The sequence below is a fragment of the Podarcis erhardii genome (assembly GCF_964252035.2).
Source record: "Podarcis erhardii genome assembly, chromosome: 7".
NCBI classification, from domain to species: Eukaryota; Metazoa; Chordata; class Lepidosauria; order Squamata; family Lacertidae; genus Podarcis; species Podarcis erhardii.
The window spans coordinates 87,030,201-87,048,366 of NC_138511.1; the positions used below are offsets into that span (position 1 = coordinate 87,030,201).

At 48.1% G+C, this 18,166-nt stretch overlaps 1 protein-coding gene and 1 long non-coding RNA gene across 10 annotated transcripts in view; one reads left to right on the forward strand and one right to left on the reverse strand.

Annotated features, from left to right (window-relative positions):
- Positions 1-18,166, reverse strand: part of RYR1 (ryanodine receptor 1) — a 223,488-nt gene that overhangs the window by 24,330 nt on the left and 180,992 nt on the right. For 4 of the 9 annotated variants that reach the window (XM_081868598.1, XM_081868599.1, XM_081868600.1 and 1 more), the window contains 7 exons: positions 9,029-9,109; positions 7,500-7,588; positions 5,632-5,760; positions 4,975-5,079; positions 3,320-3,349; positions 831-860; positions 207-288 (listed from right to left, as the gene is read on the reverse strand). In XM_081868598.1, the coding sequence (XP_081724724.1) occupies positions 207-288; positions 831-860; positions 3,320-3,349; positions 4,975-5,079; positions 5,632-5,760; positions 7,500-7,588; positions 9,029-9,109 (546 nt within the window). The remainder of the gene's footprint in view (positions 1-206; positions 289-830; positions 861-3,319; positions 3,350-4,974; positions 5,080-5,631; positions 5,761-7,499; positions 7,589-9,028; positions 9,110-18,166) is intronic. The other 5 variants (XM_081868604.1, XM_081868605.1, XM_081868603.1 and 2 more) reach the window with 2 other exon arrangements.
- LOC309346233 lies at positions 9,122-16,558 on the forward strand. The gene is made up of 3 exons (XR_014158505.1): positions 9,122-10,227; positions 10,813-13,356; positions 13,501-16,558. It is a non-coding gene; the product is annotated as an uncharacterized lncRNA (long non-coding RNA).

Below are 18,166 nucleotides of genomic sequence, written 5' to 3' on the forward strand. Positions count from 1 at the left end.
TTCAAGGTGGTTGAGATATGTGCAACTTATCTCAGTGGGTTGTAGCAGTTTTGCACACACAAACACACACACACACACACACACACATAGGATCCCACGTTAAACCCCTAGCATCTCCAGGGAGAGCCAGAAAACACCCCTGTCTGCTCAGGGAAGCTGTCGTGGAGCCCTGACTGGCTACCCCTGCCCTGGCTAAGGGGTCTTACCTTCCAGAAGGGACAGCAACATCACCACCATGTCTTTCTGCAGATCAAGCAGCTCCTTCAGAAGCCCAATTTGGCTTGAATCCTGGGTGGGAGGGAGACGTGGGAGATATTAAGTGCTGCGGAACCAGAGACATCTCTTCCCGTGTCTTGGAGGCCTCCAGACGCAGATCCCCTTCACCCCCACGCCCCACTTGTATTCTTAAGGCCCGACCTTCCCTGGCCCTGTCACACCTGTTGGCTTCTAACCGGGCAATGGAAACCAGGCCCCAACTAGGTGTGGGAAAGGAAGGAGGGAGAGCCCACAGAGACCGAGGAGCGGGTCTCAACTTGGGCCGTGAGCACTGTGGCCCATTCTTCAGGACCCTCAGACGGTGCCACCCCAGGATGACCCCCTGAGGTCCCAGGGCACCTGGAACCAGAGCCTTAGAAGAGAGACTCAGATATCTGAAGCCAGGTTAGGTACACAGCCGGCCACAGGGCACTGCCGTCACACTGTGACACGTGAGGAGAACACCTTACTCTAATGTGAGCATGCTGAGGAGGCCCAAGCCTCCCCTTCTCCTCCTCTGACTGAAGGACCACCCAAGAGCTGTGCCTCTGGAGAGGCAGGGACGCCCTTCTTACCTCAGGGTAGGATTCGCTCCGAAATTGGTCCTCATGGGCAGCGCAACAAAGAGATAGTTTTGGTGAGGGGCGAAAATATCCCCCAGTGCTGTCTCCCCGCCCACCCCAGCCGCTGCACCCCCATTTCCTAGCCTCTGGTGAATGTCTTCCATGCCACTGCCTCCAGCGACTGGCATCACGGGCATATCTACACCGCAGGCAAAGAAGACTTTCCCCTGGTGACGAGGCCTCTCTGGATTATATTTGGTATCTGCAGCCTCTCTGCCAGAACTGCAGTTCCCTGGGAGAGGGACGGACTCTGAAACCAGCTTAGGGCTGGGAATCGAGAATCGGGGAGATGAGTACACTGGTTTCGGTTCGGAGGCCACGGCGCTCCAGAGGCGCTTCGCCTCTTCGCCCGCAACTCCCAGCCGGCGTCAAACCGAGAGAAGAGGGCTGGCTGCCAGCTTCAGTCAACGCCAACGCAAACCCTCCCCTTCGCCCTCAACGCCCGCGGCATGACAACATGAGCTAGGATGGGGCGTGAGCCAGCAAGCCAAAGCGGTGGCCAACCATGGAGCTCCTGACGACCCCGTTTAATGGTGGTGGCTGGAGGGGGGGGGGTCTGGAGAAGCATGGAGAAGCAGAAAAGACAGAAGGAGAGAAAGGAGGGCTGGGGTGATGAGCAAGGGCCAGCTGCCGCAGACCGAGAGAGGAAAGCAGACCAGGCCAGACCACCATATTCCCACCATATTCACGCTGTGTGTGTACCGAATGGGGAAGTGAGGTTTCCCAGGCAGAGAAGTGGGAAGGAATAGGGCGAACTGGGGGATTCTGAATAATAATAATAATAATAATAATAATAATAATAATAATAAATTTTAGTTATACCCCGCCCTCCGCAGCCAGAGCCGGGCTAAGGGTGGCTAACACCAATAAAATCACAGTAAAAAATATAATGGGGGGGGGACAATTTAAAATACAGGTTAAAGTGCAATTTAAAATGCAGCCTCATTTTAAAAGTAGCCAATAAATCAAGACCATAAGGGGAGGGAAAAATAAGGGTCAGGCTGAGTCCAAACCAAAGGCCAGGCGGAACAGCTCTGTCTTGCAAGCCCTGCAGAAAGATGTCAAGTCCTGCAGGGCCCTGGTCTCTTGTGACAGAGCGTTCCACCAAGTCGGGGCCAGTACTGAAAAGGCCCTGGCCCTAGTTGAGATCAACCTAACGACCTTGAGACCTGGGACCTCCAAAATGTTGTCATTTGTGGACCTTAAGGCCCTCCGCGGGGCATACCAGGAGAGGCGGTCCTGTAGGCACGTGGGTCCTAGGCCGCAGTATTATTTTATTTTCAAAAAAGGCCTCTGTCAGGCCCTTTCCCTGCTGCTCTGGGTGTGTGCGTTGGGCCTCACCGGTTAGTGCAATGGGAAGGTGTCAGGGTTCTCAAATGAGGAAGGTGTCAGGGTTCTGGCAACCTTGCAGCGCACTCACTGTGACACCTTGCTAAGGTGTCTTCTCTGAAACCACGGGAGTGTCTGTGTGCATGTAGATATGTAGAGATGGGATTTTCAGCGGTGGGGGCATGGGAGGCAGCAGAGTCCCGTTTCATTGTGTAGCCTCTCCTCTCCCTGACCAGCAAAACCACATGCCCTTTAAAAATGTGGTTTGGGGAGGGGGTTATTGGGTTATTTCTGTTCAGATCATGTATTTTGTGGTTTTATATTCTGATTTTATCCTTGTGAACCACCCTGAGACCTGCGGGTATAGGGGAGGTATATAAATTTAATTAATAATAATAATATAATTATGCAGAATTGTAAATAAAACAAGTGAAAAACAAATTACAGACATTTGCATAAATGTATGAGATAAAAGTATTCAAATATGTTGGATGAAATCATCATATTTTTCTGTCTATAAGATGCCCCAGATTCTGGGGGACTCCGATTTAAGAAAATGGGGGGAGATCTATCTGTGTATAAGACGCCCCCAAATTTTGAATATTTTTTTTTTTTTTAAAGCCCTAGTCTTATATGCAGAAAAATACGGTAATTTTCACAGGCTGAAATATCTATGGTAGGGTATGGATTCCCTGGCTGCAGAATCTTAATATCATTTAGCACAATGGCCACAGAGTCTTCACACCTCCTTCATTATGTGTTCAAAGGAAGGAAAATTTGAGAAGGTCTGGCTTGACTTTGACAGCAGCCGGAGGAAGCAGATGAGGACGTAATCTAAAGGCCTCAGGACCCTTTTGGGTGTTTTTCCTGTATGTGTGTGTTACTTAAATTGGTCTGGCCTGTCGAAAGGAGGAGTAGAGAAAAGTAGCCTAGGGAAAGAGAGGAGAAGTGGATGGGAAAGGAGAGAAAAAGAGAAAAAGAAGTGAAAGAAGACAGGAAGAAAGAAAGGAAGGAACCAAGAAGGATGGGTGGGAGGGAGGGAAGGAAGGAAGGAGCAGACAGAGTGAGCAGGGCATGAGATGGCCACATACTACTACATAAAAGGTTCTTACGCCATTTCGAAGTCCTGGGGGTTGGGTCATCTGTCACACATCAGAATAAAAATGTTATTCAGAAACATTTTTAAGAACATTTTTGTATTTTGCCAGGTTTACCATCCAGCACGTTGCTTTGTTGCTTGGGGGTCAGAACAGCCTGGCCCTCCCTTGTCTGGGGAAAGGTGGGCGTGTGGGGTGGAGGAGAGGGAGGAAAAGGGACACCTGCGCATATCTTCATTCTCCCAGTGTGGTGGGGTCAGAATATGCCGTGGGGAAGTACACTGAGCCTGGGCTTCAATCACTAGATTTCACAGCCTCTGCAGCTCCAGGCTCTGGGTTGTACCAGAGCCCTTTCTATTGTGCATTCACGATTATTTCTGCTCTTGGTGGTATCAAGGGTGGCTGTATGCAGCCCCGCCTTCAGCATGCTTGCACCTGTTTGCACATCGTTCCAGGAAGTGCGGATTTGATAGAATCGCCTTCTAAATGCAAACTTAAATTGAATTGCTCGCCCATTCCTAATTGGGACTGGCTGCTGGAAATAGAACTGGAACCCCCCCTCTCTTTTTTCAAAAGCCCTAGGTGGATTCCAGTTCAGTGGCAGGGAGAGGCATTCAAGACACAGGGCAGGAAAATGTGTGCATCTGTCTGCAAAGGTGTCATCGTGGTATGAAGGAAGGCCAGATGGTGAAATACAAAAATGGTCCTTTTCAGGAGGAGGGATGCTCAAAGCTGTTGCTGAGAGATCAGGAGTGGAAGGGGTGGGGATGGGGAGAGGCACAGAGCAGGGGAGCCTGGGGTTAGTGCAGAGATTAAAAGGGAGACCGCACCACACGCAACCTCCCCTCCCCCATCCACCCCACATCTTACCCTATACTCGTACTTCCTGACAAGGCTTTCCCCTCCTGCTCCATCTTTCCATCCACCTCAAAGGTATGTTGCCAAAAGAATGGGGGCTTGTCCAGACCCCAATGTGGCAGGGAGTGCAAATTAGCAGAGGCCCATTTGAAGTAAGCAGAGTCTAGGTAGATTTTTTTTTTTAAGGAGTTTTACCGCAAAGGTGATGGCAGGTGGGGAGAAAAACTGACTTTCTGAGGACATGCACCAGACAGCGACCCAAACGCAGCCACTTTGCATTCACAGTTTGACTTCCATTTCCCCAAGCCTGGCTATAAAATATAGAAAGAGATGGCTTTGTGCACCTAAGCTTGAGCATGGGGTAGGATCAAGCTGGCAAACTTTTGCTACTGGTTAGGAAAGATGGGATGCAAAAGCCTGGTTCCTTGATTCAAGAGTTGGCTACCGATTTGAGAGTTTGGCACCCAAATCCGAAAGCCAGGCTCCTCTGCTGCCGTTGCGTGGCTTCCAAAGTCAAACGTTTGGCAGGCAAAGAGCAGAATATTAAGTTTTCCCTGCTTAGCCATTGATGTCTGGGGCCTTGGGGCTTGCTCTTTCTTCGAAGCTGGCCAAGAAAGGCTGGTTCACAGTTGCGGGACTTGGCCGCGGAGCGGACCACGTGGCCTTGCAAATCTTCCATGTGCTAAGACCCTGGTCTGCTCTGGATACTCTTCCTCAAGCGCTGCTCATGAACAACCTCCAAGATATTCCCTACCCTCTGCCCCTTGCCAGGGTTCAGACAAAAACTTGCACTTGCTCGTTTTCGCTTTTACCTGAGCCAACTTCATCATCATGTGAGCAAAGACATGGAGGAAGCCAATGACAGCGTCCCACAGCCTGCTGTGTGCCAAGCTCTGCTGGTTCCCAGTGCACGGTCCCTGGCGAGGAAGGGGAAAATAATGGAGTGAAGATATCCGATTTATACCTAGTAGTCTGAACATGGGGCTGCTGAAGATGATCTGTGCATGGGGCATTCGTCCTGCTCAGCTTATACACAGCTCAGTGTGGGGTAAATCGTCACAAAGAAAGAAGATTCCACCTAAACATTAGGAAGAACTTCCTGACAGTGAGAGCTGTTCGACAGTGGAATTTGCTGCCAAGGAGTGTGGTGGAGTCTCCTTCTTTGGAGGTCTTTAAGCAGAGGCTTGACAACCAAATGTCAGGAGTGCTCTGATGGTGTTTCCTGCTTGGCAGGGGGTTGGACTCGATGGCCCTTGTGGTCTCTTCCAGCTCTATGATTCTATGATTCTATGAGTGCAGGGTGGCGAGGACCAAAGGTGGGCAAAGGGTCCCCTACCACAGAGGTACTACCTCTTTCCCTAACATCCCATACCTCCGAAACACAACCCACTCTCTTCTTCTGGTTGCAATTTTTAAAACTGATTTTCAAACAACAACAACAACAACATCAACAGTGGCAATAATAATACCTGGATGTACTCAGTGAGGCTGTTGAAGACCTGCTTGGCTACAGCCATGGCTTTGGAGAAGTTTCGCTTGCCCTGTTCATCAATGACGTCCTTGCCCGAGTAATACCAGTAGAAATCACTAATAGACTCCTGGCGGTTTCCGAGGGTGGGAAAGAAATCGAAAGGTTACTTTGCCTGCCCCATTTCCCACTAATCCGCTGGGTCCAAGGAACGCTGTCTGTGGCCAGAATACGAAGATGCTAAATCCGAGATGATTTGCGTGATCCTACCGGCAGACTTGATTGTCAATACTTCCTAATTTTATGGCCTGATCCAGCTTTCCCCAACCTGGTGCCCCCCCAGATGTTCTGGACTACAACTCCCACAAGCCCCACCTAGGACTTCCAACTCTCAAGGGCTGCCCGTTAGTGGAGGGCTTTTAGTTCAGGCCTCACTAAGCAGGCCTCACTTGTTACAAGCTGTGCTGGTTTCAAGTACAGTACAATCGCATCTCACATGGGGTTTGGTGCTAAGGGTTCTGTGTATACACAAAAACATGTACAGTGGTGCCCCGCAAGACGAACGCCTCGCAAGACAGAAAACCCGCTAGACGAAAGGGTTTCCCGTTTTGGAGGCGCTTCGCAAAACGAATTTCCCGATGGGCTTGCTTCGCAAGACGAAATGTCTTGCGAGTTCCTGCAGGTTTTTCCCCCTTCCCCCCCCCTTTTCCTAAGCCGCTAAGCTGCTTATCAGCTGTTCCGCTGATAAGCCGCTTAACAGCTGATCGCTAAAAGCCGCTAAACCGCTAATAGCGCTAATCTGCTAAGCTGTCAATGGGCTTGCTTCGCAAGACGAAAAAACCGCTAGACGAAGAGCCTAACGGAACGGATTAATTTCGTCTTGCGAGGCACCACTGTATACTCAAAACCTTGGAACAGCCCCTACAAAAGCATCTTGGGGCTTCTGCAGCCGATGCTCCAAGGTCCCAGGAGGCTCTCATGAGATCTCACCGGGCCGTCTAAATACCTGCAAGATCTTGTGTGAAGCACCCCAGATCTTGCACACAGAGAGCTCTTCTTGCACTGAGTTTTGCCAGCACATAAAGAGCTTTTAAGCTCTCCACCTCACTTGCCATTTAAACTTGTGGGATTTCAACCAGCAGCCTTCAACCACGTGTAGCTGAAACACCACGAGTTAAATGCACATAGGATGTGGTCATACCATATTCTGGTGCCAAGGGCAGAGTGCCTCTGGGCGCAAGAAGACCTTTCCCCCGATGAAGAGTACTGTCAGGGAACTGCCATCGGAGAGTCAGGTGGTGGAGGGGCTCAAGGAGGCTAGGAGACCCTCGGATGCGGAGGAAGGAACCAGCAGGGGGAGAGAGAGAGTTCATGGAGAAACTCAGTCGGAGGGATGGCTCCAAGAGACTTCCAGTGAAAACAGCGGGGAGGTCTCAGGACCTCCTCTGGGTACACCTACTATCGCAGGAAACTGTCACGCCAAGAATCACGAAGGAGAGTTTCCGTTAAGGAACTCTTATGTTGGCGCAAATTCCAGAAACGCCCACTGACAGATTCGGCCAGCGATTGAGGGAGTCATGCTTTGAGGGCTCCCGTAAAGGCAGAGCTTTGAGACCTATGCCAAGCTCTGAGGGATTCAGCTTTTACGCACAAGCAGCTCATTATCCCATCACAAGTACGCTTTGAAATAAAAAAAAAAAGGTAAATGCCTTGCAGGTGACGAACCAGATTCTCAGACTTGTAAGGTTTGCAAAAGCAGGCTGAAATTCTGGTCAGCTCAAGAGCTGCAGTGCAGCTATATCTGGGTCTTGGGCTTTGACAGAACTGTCACTTCCTGAGCCGGATTTGGCCTGGCATGAAAACACCCACCTGCAGACGCAGAAGGTAGTCAACAGTGCAGATGATAATGTTGATGGTGGTCGTGTTCCCCGTCTGTGTCCGCAGGTAGTTCTGGAAGTCTGGAGTAAAAAGGGAGGAGGGTGTTAGGATATGAATTTGCTGAACCAGTTTTTAAATGGAATACAAAAAAGGGAGGCGTGAGGAAGTCAGGAAAATAAGTTAACTAAAGAGGATAAAAGATAAAAGAGGGATTTTTCTTTTTCTTTTTTTATGTTAATTGTTTGTTATTTTTGTATCTTTGTATTTTTGTTCTTTTGTGTTTTTTCAAGTGTTTTTTTTCCATTGATTGTCTTATAATCTCTTTATTGTGAAAACTGAATAAAATATCATTTTAAAAAAATAAAATAAAAAGGGAGGAGGGTGAGAATGGGACACTTCCTTCCGCTGACAATATTTTGGTTCTCCTACCCCCACCCCAAAACCCCACTTTTATATTTGCAACAACCCTTAGCAGTAAGCCAATGCATCATGTGTGATGCCAAGTGCTGGACAGGTAGCGACACAGCAGCAGAAAGCAGGATTTAATTTCCCATGCTTTAGATGATGCATGGAGAGTTCAGTCCTGCCCAGTTAAGACTTGTTAGAAGGTTCTTTTTTTGGGGGGGGGGGCGGGAACTGGCTGGTGCACTGGAACCTTGCAGAAAGCAGGATTGAGCCCCCTGCATTTCAACTGGTGTGCTGGGAGTTCAATTCTGCGTGGTTCAGGCGTGCTAGTGGGATGGGGGAAACTGGCTGGCGAGCCCGAACCCTGCAGATGTGCAAGAGTTTAATGCTGCTTGAGAAGTCCCAAACTCCAAGGATCAACTTTGACAGGTGAGTGGGACAGTCCACCTGCTGATCAGTCAATATGGCGTCAATATGATTGACAGGGTGCTGCTGCTCTTACTCACCTGTCAAAGTCAGTCTGCCAAGCGGGAAAATGGCAAGACAAACTGTTAGAGTATATTGAACTGGCTAGATTAACAGAGGCAATTAGAGATCACACTAGACAAGAATTTGAAAAAGCATGGGGAAAATGCAGAGAATACTTCACAAAACAGTGCCCTAAAATTCATACTTGGACTTGTTTCGATTAATGTCTGCAGGAGGCTTTGTGGATATTTAAGTTATAATTAGAAAAATCTTAATAATTATTCATAAAGGAAACAGCTTATAAGAAGTAAATAAGGATGCCAGAAACAGGATAAAGGAAGTCTTTTATTTGGCTGTTTGTATTGTTGTATATTATGCTTGTTGTTTGTTATGTTTGTGTCTGATGGGGGTGGATTTCTGTGTTGGCGGGGTGGGGTGGGGGTTAGTGTTATGTTGTAAATAAAATTTCCAACAAAAAATTATTAAAATAAAATAAAAGTTCGCTGCCCCTGACACTCCACGCACCCTTTCCATTAGGCCCCAACCATCCTGCCCTCCCCTGCCCTGTGTATTCTCCCATTCCCCTCCCTCTATCGACTCCATCAGCTCCAGTTTTGGAAGCCCTCTGGGTGGCAGGTGGAACCTACCATTGTTGTGTCCTTCGCACAGGAGCTGCAGGAACCGGAAGAGGTCCTGTGTAAACAGATCGTCCGCCATCACCTTCTCTCCTAGAGCAGGGGAAGAGAGAGAACTGGCCAACGTTAGCAGCAGCAACACGGAGAGAGGAGGAAAACAATGGAGTTGGGAATGGTGGCAGGGTGAGGGGGGGTTGGGGGTGAACGGGGCAGGGGAGAAATGTGCGGTTAGTACAAACCGGGGGTTCTCCAACGCTGGGCTTGAGAAAGGGAGATGGTTTTCGGGCAAGGCAATCAACACGGCAAAACAAGGATGCTACACACAGATCAAGGGGCCGCCCTGCAGGCCTCACTCTGGATGTTTATTATTATTATTATTATTATTATTATTATTATTATTATTAATTATATACCGTCCTTCATCAAGAGCTCCCAGGGCAGAGTACAACATTAAAAACGCATTACAGAACGCCAACGATAAAAGCATAATAAAAAAGTATACTGACAGGCCACCTAATAATAAAATACAGTCATACCTTGGAAGTCAAACGGAATCCGTTCCGGAAGTCTATTTGACTTCCAAAACATTTGGAAAACAATGCGTGGCTTCTGATTGGCTGCAGCCAATCGGAAGCCGCGGAAGCCCCGTCAGATGTTCGGCTTCCAAAAATAGTTCACAAACCCAGGACAGTCACTTCTGGGTTTGCGGCGTTTGGGAGCCAAAACGTTTGAGAACTAAGCTGTTCGAAAACCAAGGTACGACTGTAGTCATCATAATAAAATAGTCATCAGAATAACTATTTATTAATAGCTAGTTAGGGGCTAGGCCCGCACTGAAGATGGTCAGTAAGGAGCGGCTGAGCCTGAATTAAGAACCCTGGGACACCAATTCCTTGTTTCAAGGGATGCTTGTCAGAATAAAAAAAACTACTTGTTGCCTACCCTGGATGTTTGCACTCCTCCTGAAGGAGCAAGCAGCCTCCGTAGCTAGAAGTGCCTTTTATCGACTGCAATTTGTTTAACGGCTACGGCTGCTCCTGGACCAGGAAAGCCTTGCCACAGCAGTTCATGCATTGGGTACTTCAAGGCCTGATTGCTGCAACACGCTCTATGTGGGGCTTCCCTCGTGCTTTTCCTGGAAGCTGCAGTTAGCGCGAAATGCTGCAGCATGATTGCTGACAGGAACGAGGCCTTGTCGGCACAGGACACCCGTGCCAAATTCAAACATCTTTCATACGGTCAACGACCAGAAAGCAATTTATAAAAATGACATTATAAGTAGTATTGTGCTACAAATAGCAGTGGAGATATGGCCAATTCACAGAATTGGTGCTTATATTTATAACCAGGTTTCGGCTTTTAAGGTTTTAAAAATTCAGTTCAAATGTCACTACTGTTTATTATCGTTCCTTCGATGTTTACAATTTGAACTCCGTTGCTGACATCATTGCTCGTCTTATTCTTGTTGCAATGTAACAGTACTTTGCCACAGGCCTGATGGTTTCGGGCTCTTTGTCAGCTAAGAGGTGTCTGATATAGGTGTCGTCTGTACTATGGGGTATTTTCCTCAGAATCGGCTCGATCAGCTCTTTTCTTGAGTCTCGATAAAATGGGCAGTATAAGATGACATGCCCGATGGTTTCGATTTCGTTGCTGTTACAGGGACATAATCTTTATTCAATCGGTATTTTGTTGTATCTTCCCTCTAGGAGAGCTGAAGGTGGAGCGTTAAAGCAGGCCCTGGAAAATGCCCATCGGTGTTTAGCGTTGTGTAGAACTTTGAGATAGTTTGCTAGATGCCAAAGATCTGCACCGGTTTTCGATTTGCTACTGGGCCAAGTTCAATGTGTTACCATCAGCGTATGAAAACCTTTAAGAACTCAGGTCCAGTTTACCCATGAGGTCGTCTTATCCCTCATGGGCCCACTTAATCGCTTCAACCGGTGGAATTGGCTCTACTACAGGTGCCGCATAATACCAGTTCCACATTTGCAAGAACCATTTGTGTGGCCTTTGGAACTCCCTGCCTATGGAGTCCTGTACATTCCTGTTTAGACAAGCCAAACCTGGATGCTTATAAATTGAGGTAATTTTAACCTTAGCATTTAAACTTCCGTCTGTTTTAAATTTGCTTTATTTTATTGCTTCATCTTTTTTGCAAAACGCCTTGAGGTTGTTGTTTTTTATTACCATCCAGCGGGGTATACATTCTATGAAATAAACAAATAAGCACAAGAGAGCTGATCTACCCAGGATGCGGAAGGAACAGAGGTAGTAGGATTGTATTATTAACTTATTAATTAATTGCATTTGTATACCTATATCTCTGCTTTTTAAGGTGATGTCTCTGCTTTTTTTTTTTTTTTAAAAAAGCAGAGACATCACCTTACCAACAAAGGTCCGTATAGTTAAAGCCATGATTTCCCTGTAGTGATGTATGGAAGTGAGAGTTGGACCATAAAGAAGGCTGATCACCGAAGAATGGATGCTTTTGCATTATGATGCTGGAGGAGACTCTGGAGAGTCCCATGGACTGCAAGAAGATCAAACCTCTCCATTCTTAGGGAAATCAGCCCTGAGTGCTCACTGGAAGGACAGATCCTGAAGCTGAGGCTCCAAGACTTTGGCCACCTCATGAGAAGAGAAGACTCCCTGGAAAAGACCCTGATGCTGGGAAAGATGGAGGGCACAAGGAGAAGGGGACACAGAGGAGGAGATGGTTGGACAGTGTTCTCGAAGGTACCAGCATGAGTCTGACCAAACTGCGGGAGGCAGTGGAAGACAGGAGTGCCTGGAGTGCTCTGGTCTGTGGGGTCACGAAGAGTCGGACACGACTAAACAACTAAACAACAACACCTATATACCTGTAGGTCTCGGGGCGGTTCGTAGGATAAAAAAAAAATCACAATATAAAACCACAAAATACATAATCAAAATAAAAACAAAAACACAACCCAATAACTTCCCACCTCCACAACACGTTTTAAAAATTGAATTGAATGTCAATCAGCCAAAGGCCTGGTTAAAGCGGAACATTTCTGCCTAGCGCTCAGAGGTATATAATTCTCGGCTTAATGATCCACATGGGTTGGAAGAGAGCGGTGCTTGTTTGAAAGCTCCCCCCCCCCCATTATTGGTGGGGAGCTGGACCAGAGTGAGGACTGCAGCGGCCGACCAAGAGTTAGTAGGATCACAAGTGCCATGCATTTGGTTAGGGGATCTCGTGGCTCCATTGTGTAGGGAGGGTAGAGTTTGTGTCTGGGATATTGCTTTCGGGGGGGAAAGGGTTATTTAGGCTATCTGTGACATTCCAGCAAAGGCTCAATGTCAACAGATAAAGTCCTTCGCAAAATCCCTGCATGCCTATTGCTGGAGGTTACATATTTTAGTGGGGAGCAGGTGTTGAGACTGGGAGTGCCGTATGCAGGCAGATGAGAATAGTTCAGTTCAACACAATTAGCATAAATGACCGGTTTATTCTATCCGGGTTTGTTTGTTTGTTGTTGTTGTTTAAAAAAACCTGTGCACCCAGGGCCAAATTCTGAAGTGTAGTTTTGGGACAAGCCATTTTTTTGCGGAAAACACAACCTGAGTAAAACAGAAAGTAAGGACTTGGCATGGTGCAAAGGTGAAATAAATTCCAATGGACCAGAATAACGTGAGAGCAGTGGACAGACACAGAACTGCGATGACAAAGAATGAAGAATAAAAGTTGGAGGAGAGTGAGTGTAAGAGACCCAGGATGTGGCCCCCATCCTTGTGGGTTAATAGAATTAGTTGCAGAAGGTCAGCGACCAGTTCACACCACCCGTTCTGTGGCATTGGTCATTAATGAAGATATGAATCCAACGGCACGGGGAGGGCAAGAATGGTGGATGGGTCTCCCATTCACAAGAAGCGCCCCCTTCCCCTTCCATTCCTCCGGGTGGATTCATATTAGCCCACCTGGCATTAATGACCAGCCCCTTTTCCATTTGTCTTCTTCTTCATGAAGTTGCCTCCTCCACTTCATGGATGAAGCCAAGTCAATCACCTGATTTCTTCCCCCTCTGGCATTGTCTTCCCTTTGTGATGGGGCAATCGTGGCGCTCGGGACGGGGCTGGGGTTGGGCGTGGGGGTATTGGAAGGACAGGAAGAGATGTTGCCCAAGTCATCCCGATAAGGCTTGTTTTATCTGAGGCTCACAATGAGAATCCAAAAAGCTCCAAGGCACCCTTCCCCCAAAAGCTGGCACCCTCTGGACGTTTTGGAGAATAATTCACACCAGCTGGCATGGGCTGATGAGAGATTTAATCCAAAACATCTGGAAGGTCAGAGTGCCCTGGAGCACTAAAACAGTGTTTCCCAACCTTGGGCCTCCAGCTGTTTTTGAACTACAACTCCCATCATCCCTAACTAGCAAGACCAGTGGCCAGGGATGATGGGAATTGTAGTCCAAAAACAGCTGGAGGCCCAAGGTTGGGAAACACTGCACTGAAAGGAGATAAACAGGACAACATAGTTGCTACAAGGACAGCAGAGACACTGTGACTCTACAGCACAGAACAAGAGTAAAGCAAATGTACTACAGTAAGGGCTCGTCTACACTTCCTTTTGTGTTGCTGTCTGCTTCAATTTGGGAGTAAGATGCGTGCTTTCCTGGGACAAGAGGTGGGGCAAAAAAACAAAACCTGCAAATCTCATACGTATGCCTAGAAATGCAACACAAAAGGAAGTGTGGCTGAGCCCTCAGTTACTATGGGGAGGCTCACAAACAGCAGCACGTATAACACAGAGGAACTATTATGAGAGATCACAAAGCATTAAGTGACAAAGGAACACAAGTGTTACACAGGCAGCCAAAGAAAGAAACAGGTTACGTGCACATCATATAATCAAATGACTCTTATTCCACTTTAACCACCACAGAAAATCATGGGAACCATAGTATGTGAAGAGTGCTGGTAATTATAGGTTTGTGAGGTCGGCACCCTCTGCAAACTACAGTTGCCAGGATTCTCCATGGCTGTTGAAGTGCTGTGCTTCAAATGTATGGTGTTGATGTGACCACAACTGCTATAAGGATACCACGGGCTTTCTCTGTGAAAACTCGCTCTTTAAATCTCATTCAGAGCAAATGGCGATCTGTTGAAGACTCACGTTGACGTTTGCTCTGATAGAGTGCTCAAAAGTGGGTTTTTTCAGGGTCTACAACTCCCATGATCCCTAGCTAACAGGACCAGTGGTCAGGGATGATGGGAAATGCAGTCCAAAACATCTGGAGGGCCAAAGATTGGGGATGCCTGCCCTAGAGCGTTTTTTTTTTGAAAGAGTGAAACAAGTTACTACAAGGATGACTTACAGAAGAATGAAAAGAACAATATACAGTAGTCAACAGGAGACTACTACTAGGAAAGCACTTTCACCCAAGAGAAACAGTCAAGACAGACCTTACAACATTAAACAAGAGTTTAAAATACTGTATAAACAGAGGGCTTAGCCACACTTCCTCTCGTCCCGCTGCTTCCCCCCCGGGAGGAAAACTGCTCTTTAGCACTCAATCGGAGCAAATGGCAATTCTGGTCCCACCCCCACCCCACCCCAATTTGATGTTTGCTCCCCATCTTGTACTAAATAATGGGTTTTCTCTTGGAAAGGAGTGGGCCAAGGAGAAAAGGGCTTGGACCCATGCTTTCTAGGCGAGGGACAAGTGGACGTTTCGATGAGGCTGGAGTTACTAAAAGGACAATCCAGCTCCATCTTAACATACCCAAAGGCAGCATGTGGTTATTGGGAGTGAAGTACCGTATTTTTCGCCCTATAGGACGCACTTTTCCCCCTCCAAAAATGAAGGGGAAATGTGTGTGCGTCCTATGGGGAGAATGCAGGCTTTCGCTGAAGCCTGGAGAGCGAGAGGGCTCGGTGCGCACCGATCCCTCTCACTCTCCAGGCTTCAGGAAGCTATCCACAAGCCTTGGGAGCCCACGGGAGTTCCCGCCGGGCTCCCAAGGCTTGAGGACAGCAGCCTGCAGCCCGAAACCCGGGGAGTGCAGCGGAGCGCGCCACGGGCTTCGGGCAGATATCCGCAAGCCTGGGGAGACCGGCGCGACTTCCCGCCGGGCTCCCTAGGCTTGCGGATAGCAGCCTGTTCTGGGGGCTGGGGTCAGGGAAGCTTGGGCTTCCCCCGCCCCAGCCCCACACCTGGAGGGGGAATTATTTTTTCTTTATTCCCCCCCCCAAAAAAAACTAGGTGCACCCTATGGGCCGGTGCGCCCTATAGGGTGAAAAATACGGTACATCATCCCTACAAATATTTTATGATTTTATTGCACACGTATTCTGCAGCATCCTATGAGCAAAAATCACCAAAGCAGTCATTACAAAATTGCCACACTACTAACAAAGAGGTTGATGTTACTACGGTGCTACTAGCTGGTTATTCTATAGTGCACTTTGAAGTATATGACTCTGAAGATGCTCAACCATTACAATATAGCTTGGTTACATTATTATTACTACTACTACAATCGTACCTCAGAAGTCGAACGGAATCCATTCCAGAAGTCCGTTCAACTTCCAAAACGTTCGGAGAAACCAAGGCGCGGCTTCCAATTGGCAGCAGGAAGCTCCTTCAGCCAATCGGAAGCTGCAGAAGCAGCGTCGGATGTTCTGGTTCCCAAGAACGTTCACAAACTGGAACACTCACTTCCGGGTTTGTGGCGTTTGGGAGCCAAAACGTTCGAGTCGCAAGGTGTTCATCAACCAAGGTACGACTGTATTCATTAATCACCTTCTAAACCCCTGTCTCAAGGTGAACTACATAAAAGATATTTTTTAAAAAAGTTTACACTCCCCAAACTATAAAGATGATGTGTAGCCATCACAAACACTACAGGTTTAATTTTTAAAAGTATCATTAGCACCTTGTCATTGTTGTAGACCCCAGGATGCTCATTCTAACACTGCATTTACTGGGATAATGAAGATGTTACAACGTGGTTACCAAAGAAGGCATCACAACAAGTATATCACACTTCAACTCAGCAACGTTTCCACACCACAGGGCGACTGCTCAGTTATTATGTCATGATGACACTCGCACATACCCCACAGATATAAAACACGGTACACACGACCCTTTCAATATATGAAACTACAGAACATGCCTACATAGATACCAAGAAAAACCATGTTTCTGCAGCAAATTATTACAAAGATGCCGCATTCCTTACTGAAGAACTTGTTGCAACAACACAACCAGACAGTTATGCTTACACCTTGAATTGTTACTATTCCACGTACAGGTAACACAGACTGAGGTCACATTTGCTGAGTAACTAGGACAGGGTTTCCTAAACTTGGGTCTGCAGCTGTTGTTGGGCTATAACTGCCATCATCCTTGGGTAGCAGGACTAGTGATGATGGGAACTGTAGTCCAAAAAACAGCTGGAGACCCACGTTTGGGAAACCCTGAACTAGGCTCTCGCTACAAGCAGAGTGGAGCCCAGGAGAAGGGTCAGAAATGGTGTGTCTACACCTGACCCCACTGAAAATTGGCTGGGAGGGCACAGTGGCGTAGCGTGGGTTGTCAGCACCCGGGGCAAGGCAAGTAATTTGCGCACCCTAACCTGTGGATTTGCGCCCCCTAACCCTACCCCTAACCCTAAACCCCAGGTGTTGCGCCCGGTGAGGCCGGCCCCCCCTGCACCCCCCACGCTACGCCACTGGGAGGGCAATGTTTTCAGGGGCGGAGTTGGTGGATTCTAATCAACATCTTATTGGCTACTCCAGATTGACAGAAGCCCAGCAGGGTAGCTTCCTGGTGACCTTTACAAGGTCAAATACTTTTCTTTTTTGGGGGGTGGGTGGGAGGGGAGTGTTGGTATTTATAAGAGCACAAGCCTGGAGACCACGATGAAAGCATTTGGGTGGGTGAAGGGTGTGCAGTTAGTTGTGCTCAGCACCAATGGTGCATGTGTGTGTGAGAAACAGGTGGCCTTTGGAAGGGTTGGGGGGTTTCTTTTGCAGTTGGAGGGCATGCGCCAGATAAGAGCTGAGAGACAGAGACTTTCCCTGGCTGGCCCCACCCCACCCGAGACTGATCAGAACCCCCTCCAGCCAGCCGGGCAATGAGGGATGGAAGAAAAGGCTGACGTGAGGTTTAATGGAGGGCATTGCTTACCCTGGTCCTGGTGGCATCTTCAGAAGAAGGCTAGGAAACTATCCAAGATACAGTGGTGCCCCGCAAGACGAATGCCTCATGAGACGAAAAACCCGCTAGACGAAAGGGTTTTCCGTTTTTCGAGGCGCTTCGCAAGACGAATTTCCCTATGGGCTTGCTTCGCAAGACGAAAAAATCTTGCAAGTCTTGCGATTTTTTCCGCTCCCCACCCTTTTTCTAAGCCGCTAAGCCGCTAATAGCCGCTTAGCCGCTAAGCCTTTAATAACCGCTAAGCCGCTAATAGCGCTAATCCACTAATAGGGGTGCATCGCAAGACGAAAAAACCGCTAGACGAAGAGACTCACGGAACGAATTATTTTCGTCTTGCGAGGCACCACTGTATTGGAGATTTCCCCACCCTCTCACAATGGGGAAAAAGAGAACAAAAACCACAGCTTGTTCCCGACGCAGTGCTGATTTAACATGTCCTGTCAGTGCAAGCGTTCCAGCATGTGCCGCAGGACGGCCTTGTCCCCTGTAAGCCCCCCTAGATCTGTCCTGGGGTTCCCCCAACCCTCTGAAGCAGAACTGGAGAGGGCATGGAGCCCGAGGGTGGGAGAGGGGGAGGAGACGCGTTGAACAGCCTGACCTCCCTGCACTGACAGGACGAGGGAGTTGGATACTGTCCTGTCCTTCCTCTGTTTGGCTAGCTTGCGACTTGAAAGCAAAAGCTTCTCTGGTGCCACCACTTGAAGGAGACAGCTCTGAAGTCGTCTACCCTCTCAGGCCTCTGTGTCTGACATGTCACCCTAGGACAAAACAATGCCAGCCTGCCCAATCCTAGAGATATAAATTAATAGAATTGTGGAGCTGGAAGAGATCCTGACGATCGGCTGGTCCAATCTCTTGCAATGCAGGAATATGCAGCTGTCTCATACCAGAACTGAACCTGCAACCTTGGTGTTATCAGCATGACACTCTACCTAGCTGAGCTATCCTGGCTATCTAT